The sequence below is a fragment of the Atta colombica genome, unplaced genomic scaffold (assembly GCF_001594045.1).
Source record: "Atta colombica isolate Treedump-2 unplaced genomic scaffold, Acol1.0 scaffold204, whole genome shotgun sequence".
Classification (NCBI taxonomy): Eukaryota; Metazoa; Arthropoda; class Insecta; order Hymenoptera; family Formicidae; genus Atta; species Atta colombica.
The window spans coordinates 363,456-371,557 of NW_017259299.1; the positions used below are offsets into that span (position 1 = coordinate 363,456).

General features: G+C 37.2%; 1 protein-coding gene across 1 annotated transcript in view; it reads right to left on the reverse strand.

Annotated features, from left to right (window-relative positions):
- LOC108687289 (homeobox protein homothorax) overlaps positions 1-8,102 on the reverse strand; it is a 382,549-nt gene that overhangs the window by 146,379 nt on the left and 228,068 nt on the right. The window contains exon 12 of the mRNA XM_018192982.1: positions 5,113-5,261. Coding sequence (XP_018048471.1) covers positions 5,113-5,261 — 149 coding nt within the window. The remainder of the gene's footprint in view (positions 1-5,112; positions 5,262-8,102) is intronic.

Genomic DNA, 8,102 nt, shown 5'->3' on the forward strand with positions numbered 1-8,102 from the left:
TATATTTTCAATTTAATACAAGAATATCCAATTAAGTCTTGTTTAAGAAGAACGATTGTGGGCATTCAATGAAACAAAGTGCATAAAGTAGTGAGCTGGCAAATATAATTTCATAGAATGTTTTTATTGATATAAGAAGATTATAACGATGTACGAATAAATCTATGGCCAAGAAGCTAAAGGATAATGAGAATGACAACAAAGAATAGTGGATGGAATAGTGGTAGAATAGTGGATAAAATGAACATAGAAAATTGAAAAGGAACGATCAAGTAGAAGAAACAAAGTCGCAGGAAATTATAAACTGGAAATTATAAATGGATATGTCTCCCGAGTAAACTAAAATGAATTATATATATATGGATTCTATATAATGTCTTCGATCTTACTTCCCCCTTTTATTTTTTTCATCCTATCTTCCATTCTCTTTGCTTGCGACATTTATGTCTGCCAACTAATATTTATTACTGAATTCAATGTATAAAAATTAAAACTTACAATATTTAAAAATCAATAAACAATTCTATTCATAGTTAAATGAAAAAAAAATTACAAAATTCTTGTTATATATAAAACACGATTATTTAACAATAAATAATGTAAAATTAATTTATTTATATTATTTTTACATAATAATTTATCAAAATGACACTTCAATTGTTATGTACTTTTTTTTAATATTAAAAATAATTAAAATGAAATATGTGACATGCTTGTACATTGTCAACAATTTGAATTCTAAATTAACCCAACAAAATTTCAATTTTTTTTTTTAAAGCAATAAGACATATAAATTTTACATACAGAAATGTATCATATATAACATCGAAAGTATACATGAGGAGGAACGACGAGAGAAGTACTAGGTCGGTAGCCACAATTCTGGAAAGCCCAACTCTGCCGCCCGAGGAAGGTCGGGACACGGAGTCGACCATGATGTATGCTCCTCTTCCGTCTAATTAAACTTAGGAAGGGTCGCAGAGTTGGTTGGTGCGCCGGTTGTACGAACGGACGTATGTACGGTCGGACTGACAGCGAGGGGAGGTCGGCGGATGGCTTTCAAAATGACAACCGGAGAGAGCAAGAGCAAGAGCTGCGAAAGCGAGCGAACGAGCGAGCGAGAGAGAGAGAGAGAGAGAGAGAGAGAGAGAGAGAGAGAGAACATCCGAATGGACTTTACAAAGTGAGAGAAAGACAGGAGAAAGATTCGTGTCTCCTTGTGAACGCATGAAACGGTACTTATAACGAGAGTGGGATCACCATCGACTTCCTCTCAGGAGACTCGATGCACTTAACTTCTATTACATTATTCATACACGGCGATAAACAATTCGCTGAAAAAAGAAGACGGCAACCATGCCGGACGTTCGTGCCGTACGAAACTTTTATCGAGCATTGGCAAGCGTCGCGATTTTCGAAAATATCGCCGAGTCAGCGTAACGCAGCAAAACATGCGAGTTCGTGTGGGGATCTGCGCCAACGAATACATAAACTTGCTTTTAGGAAATTCCATTAATCTCCAGTTGCACTCCGGCGTCGTATACACGAAGTCCGTTTTGCGCGATATATCGATTGTTTGAGCGATACTATTCTCTTCTTTCTTATACGCTATAGAATAATAACAAACTATGATAGTCTCTCTCTTTTATCAAAAATATATCGTGACAATGTTGGTATAAAGTCTATTGCGTAAACGTATAGTTGCAAATAGTTGTAGTTGTAAGAATTGATCAATCACAGTCGAATAGTCTTCTCGTATTCGTGATTGGTGAATTTTTACAACAAAAATCACTTACAACTACGCTTACGTAATTGTAGAATAGGTTGAAGATCTAATTTTTCATTTACGTTTTAAAATTGATCTTTATATAAATTATATAAATTATGAGTCAAAATAGACTTATCCTTATAGAATGTGAATCTTATTTAATTTTCTTAGCAAGTTATAAGTTTCTACTTCCTCGTGCGAGTTATTTAGTTGACTAATAATTGCTAATGCGCTCATGCGTGCATAAACATGTAGATATACTAAATCGATAATAAAAAAAAATTTTTTTAATGTATAATATTTTAAAGCAAGCAATACTTTTAATATATTAAATTAATTTCTTCGATATTGCAGCAGATAATCCAAATTGGAAACAATTATGCTTAATCAATCGTATAATTTTTTTCATTAAAAAACCGCATCTTATACAAAATATTAATCGTTGCATTTAAACATAGTCACATAGTCATCCTTATTCGTTTTTCTCATTCATTTCCAATTCATATCAAAGTATTCATTGATGAGAGATCGCCATCCACATTGCTATTCTATCCTTCTTTGTTTACAATAGTCGTATCTTTTCGTATACTTAATCATAGTATCGGAATATTATACAGCCAATCATTATTATATGTAATTTCTTACGTCTTCTTTTAATATATCCAATCTCCTTCACAATTTTATTTTTTGATATTTATCTTTTTTCATCGTTTCCTTGCCACACCTTACCATTACATACACACTTATCACGTTTTAACGCAATGCTCGTCGAGCTAGTCGGTATTCGCTTTTCCATTGAACTTATTTCCCTCCGTCGCGTCGATCCTCCATCTATCTAAACTATGTGTATACATAAACTATGTCTATTCAACCGCGGTGCGCTCGGCTGCTTCCCATCTACCACGTCAATGCAGACTAGCTGCTACGAAACGGGATAGACCATTGGCGCGCCACAACAAATTCCTTGGCGCGAGATGTCGCGATTTCGAATGTTTAACCAGCTAGGTTAAATGATGGCAGCCGAAGGCTAAACACGACCTAGAATTCCCAACGATGCTTCTATACGATGAAAACGGAATGAGCGACGATCGGCATATTCGCGTTAGACACAATGGATTTATGGCGGATACCTTCGACTTGCTTCAACTCGCAAACATCGTTGAGAAACTTTGCGTAGCGTGTCATAATTTTCTGGTTATCGAATTGTTAGTTTATGGTCGATATCGTGATGATACATACACTTAAATTCATGCCAAAATTACGATGGACCATCAACCTCTCGAGATTGTTATGATAAGCGCATCGTCGCGCTGATGCGGAAAAAAGCACAGGAAATTAGAGCATTAAATAGGGAAATCGCGAGATCATAATTCGTTTGATGAAAAAAGATGAAATGTCGGAAGGGGCGCTTAAAGACCTTGGCACTCGAATAAATACACGAGTTCGTGTTCGTGCCAGTTACTCTTTTAAGATGTAATATGTATCCAGTGCATCCCTCTCTCTCTCTCCCGAATGAATTCCGGGATGCAATATAGTCGCTTAATCGCTCGTAATAACGCTGAGACGAATGCGGCGCTTCTCGAGACTATCGCGAAAAACCTCCATAATTTCTGGCGAATGGCACCGTATAATCGTTCACGGACGAATTTCATATGTCTTAGATACGGTGTTTTTTCATTATTTATAACAAAATGTATTTCTATCTTTTTACAAGAACCCAATAAATGTGTGAACGGGGGAAAAACATGAATTTGTATTTTGTTACATTTTCCGCGAATTTCAATTAATTGTAATTAAAGTTTTAATGACACTGCCGTGTGAAATGCTACTTTTGCATAAATCTAATAATTTAAAGCATATTTATACGTATATAAAAGTAATGTTTAAACAAGAATGTAATTGTATTGATAGACATGTATAAGTATTTGAAATGCGAAACACGTCAGGAATTAGCGCGGTAAAAACATCAACTAAAATTCTCCATGCTCCCAATATACATCGAAACAAACTTTGAATGAATCGACAGACATCGAAACTCAGTCGTCGAGGGATGGCACATCGAGTCCCGATGCATTGTCGGTTTACATTAAAATCCTTTTAACTTGGGCGCTATGTATGAGGTCGTTAACATTCGCGAGAGCTCTCGACGACGCGATTAACCAAGGAGCAAGAGGAGCGTCGACCGCGGGTTCGTCTTTCTACGAGCGAGTGCGGTATCGTCATCCTACAAACAGCGTATATGCATTAAACCATGAACCCACTATCCCCGACGTCATATCCAATACATGTTGTTAGGGGGTTGCTGAAGCCGCGATACAGTACAGGGAAACGGGGAGTGAGGACGGGGGAGGACGGTAGGTGGCTGCAGGCTGATTTCGAGGGTAGCTGCCAACCTCCCCCAGTGCGGTAATGGCATTAACCGAGCTGCAATATGATTACCGCTCTCGCAAGGTAACCTGATCACACCCGAAATCTATGGGGTGTCCGGAATACACGCGCGAGAGAGCGAGGGAGGAAGGGAGAGAGAAACTTGTGCAGTGAGGAACAATGTATTGCTCTTGGAATAGCCGTGCAACGTTACGCAATTGCGGCAGTTGCAGCCGATGCCGAGGTTCGGTTGGTGTTCTCCCCCTTAATCGCGTTGCGCTTTTTGCGGCTCAGATTACCCGTGAATCATTAGATACTTGGGGCTCCAGTAGAATCGAAAGCCACCACTACCACCGTGCTGTGGATCGTTCCTTATCTCAGCATTACGAGATTAGTCTCCAGTCATTTCTTTTTCTACTATTTTTTATTTGCTTCTTTTCGTCCAATACAGTATATATATATATATATATATATTTTTTTTTTTTAATTACTCGCAGAGATTTTATAACATAAAATACCAAGAAATAAAAATTTCTCGAAATTTTTATGCTCAAGAAAATTCTATTAGACTCAATGTACGATTCATAAGATGTAAACATATTAAAAAAACAAGCAACACGTATGTTTCAACAGTGAGAGTAAAGTAAAAGTTCTACACTAGTCATTGATGAAAAGCTATACAAGACCTGTAAATCGCTATTGATAATAAAAGCAATTTTTGAATGCAATGAATATATAGAAAGTATTTGCCTTGAAACGAAGTGCAATTTCAAAATGTTTCGAGAATTTTAGTAGCTACAAACAAATATGTTATATATGTAATAATTTTTCTTCGTACTTAAATAACAAAAAAGATACGCTCGCGAATAAAAGCAATGGATAATACTCCGTTTCTGTGATGGCAACAATACACCGCTTAATATCGTTCGAAAACAGAAAACATTTTGATCAACCACATGAAAAAAGAAGGTACTTACCGTGAGATGTTGAAAAAGCCACGCCCTGAGGATGTTCGTCGCAACTTTAGGAAAGATACCTCGTTTCTTTTGGTTTTTCTTCCCTGAGGAATCGTCATCTTCCTCGCCCGTTCCTTCACCACTACCGATACTCGCGTTACTCGCGTCACCTGCAACAGTAAGAAGAGAGCAAAGGTCATCACGTGCCGCCTCCGTAATTAATACGAATTTATGATACTTCTATTTGTTGATGAGAGCCAAATGTATTCTCACACGTTTCTGAGATAAAGTTTTTATATCGATAATAAAATTACATAAATACACTAAATTAATTTTCTTGACTGTTTAAAATATAATAAACGAAAAGAAATCAATTTGAGTTGACATTAAATTGTGAGATACCTCACCTCACATGTCGAAGCAAAATTCCCGTGTTTAAACTGCGCTCCGATTTTCGGTTCATACCCTGGTGGGCGATAACTACCTCGACCCTAGGGCTGGTTCCCATGCATACAAACACCATTAAGCCACCCGCAATCACCCGACCCCCTTCGACCCGGAGAAGCTCGTACACACGCTTCGTACTCAGCTTAACCACGTACCCCTGCTCCTTCTTCACCCCATTTCGCCTCTTCTCCACCCGTGTGCATTAATTCTCCGTCATTTATCAATCTTAGCTTTTTAATTGCACAGTCACTGGGGACTCAAAAAGCGGGACAGTAATGAGAGATATTAAGACGCTGTTGGTTATGCTTTTCAGAAGCTCTGATATCATATTTTTATATTATCAAATGTAATTCGAGTTATTCATTATTAGGTCAATGTATCTCACGTATATAAGGAGACTTGCATATTTTTATTTATACTACGATTATTATACAAAACGTATTATAGTTTTTTATACATCTTGATATTTAATATATTTCGATAGATTCCAAAAAATTGAAGATATAGATGTCGTGCCAATTTTTATCTTCTACAAAATGCATTAATATTAATGATAATGATAATTAAAGAAGATATAGATGTCGTGCCAATTTTTATCTTCTACAAAATGCATTAATATTAATGATAATGATAATTAAAGAAGTTGTGACTATTGATATATGACTTTCGAGCAACCGTTACTATTCTATTATGACATAAGTTTGGAGGTGATTATGGAATAAAATACAATTTTTGTTGAAATTCTCGTGATATTCCAGCGAATCAATCTCCCAGACGAGCCTGAGCGCCGGAAATTCGAGGTGCCCTTTATTCTTTCTCTTCTTTCGCAATCAGCCAGAAAGGAGAGCAGAGAAGGCTACTTACGCCAGCGGATTATAAATGACCGAGCCTTATCGTAATGCCCAAGGCCCCGATTCCCAAGGTTCTATCGTAACAGAGAGATCAGGGTGAGCCTGGCGCTCCCAGGGGGTTCACGATGACAGGTCGCCCGGGGGCGCTGCCAACTCACCCCTCTCGTTCACCGAAAAACGGTCTCGTGTCCGAGATTAACTTTGAATTCGTCGAGCGGACCGTCATCGAACAAGGGTAGAATGACGGCAGGCAGGCAGGCAGGCAGGCAGGCAAAACGAAAAATTTGTCTGTCGTAAGAATGGTCGGACCGGAACGACGGGAGATCGATGGGAATTGATGCTACGTACGACGTATTCTCGCATGTGCCGCTTTCTTGAAATGCTCCGAGGCGAGGGAAAGAAACGAGAAAAGTCTTCGATCTGCGATTTAGCGCAATGGATATTTATCTTATCGCGATTTATTCCGATGAGCTGACAAATTCTATATTAAACGCAATTTCCCAGAGAAATTGTCAATTATAACAAAATTATAACAATTATAATAAAACTTTAATGTTGTACCTATAAAAAATTTATAATTATGATTTATCATTATAAAAAAAAACGCACCTTACAGGATCTTACAACAATTGAAAATAATTCTAAATTCAACAACGTTAAGCTGCTATGAAGTACTTATGTCATAAATCCATTTAATTCACAAAAAATCGATGATTCTAATAGCTATTTTTTTTCTCATTGACCAAGTTTGTTTTCCATCCAGAACATAGATCCATTGCCAATGGTCATTTCGTGTATAACAAAAACGATGTTAGACGTTCACTCCCTCTTCGACTGAGAAGCCTGTTAATGGCGTGTCCGCAAAGTCGAATAGGGCGGCTTGCGAGCTCATAGAACCGGCGGGTGGCTATAGCGAAATAACGGAATGGCTAACGGGAACGTCCCTCTGATTGCAGTTAATTTACTCGCTGAATCGGGTTAATGTAGCGTACCGGTTGTACCGCCGCGCCGCGCCGTGCCGTGTGGCACCGTACGACGACGACCTATCGGTATCCTGGCAAAAGAAAATGGTCTCCTTCGTCAGAGTATCGTTCACAATTTAAACTAAATCCGTTTTAATCGCACAATAATTTCTAGCACAATTGATTTTATAACGACAAATACATAATCTTAATACGGTCAATCGAGTTTTATCTTGAAGAAATCAAATAATGAAAAAAAGTTGAAAATTATTTTAAAAACTCTATAATTGAACTCTAAATATATATATATATATATATATATATATATGTATATGAAATGTGTGAAAATATTGAAATTTATCGCTAGTACATGAGAGATGTTTGCAAAACCACATTGGAAAAATATTACGCTATGATTGCGATAATTCATTCATCAAAATGTATAACGCGTATTTTCCATGACAGGTCGTTAAAATCTTATTTGACTTTAGATACTCTCTGATATATTGATGTACATATGTAATCCAGTTGCACTGGTATTTCACGCGCGATCATCCGCCCACAAGCTGTCATCGATAATGTAATGTCGTTTCTCGTCGTTGCAATCGAACACGCGTCATGAGATCAAGATCGTGATCGACAACCCACGGTTTCATCCTTGCAAGCTTATTCGGAGTATTTATGAACTTTGTGTAAATAGAATCTAGCAATATTTTTTTTTTTTTTTTTTTTTTTTTTTTTTTTTTTTTGA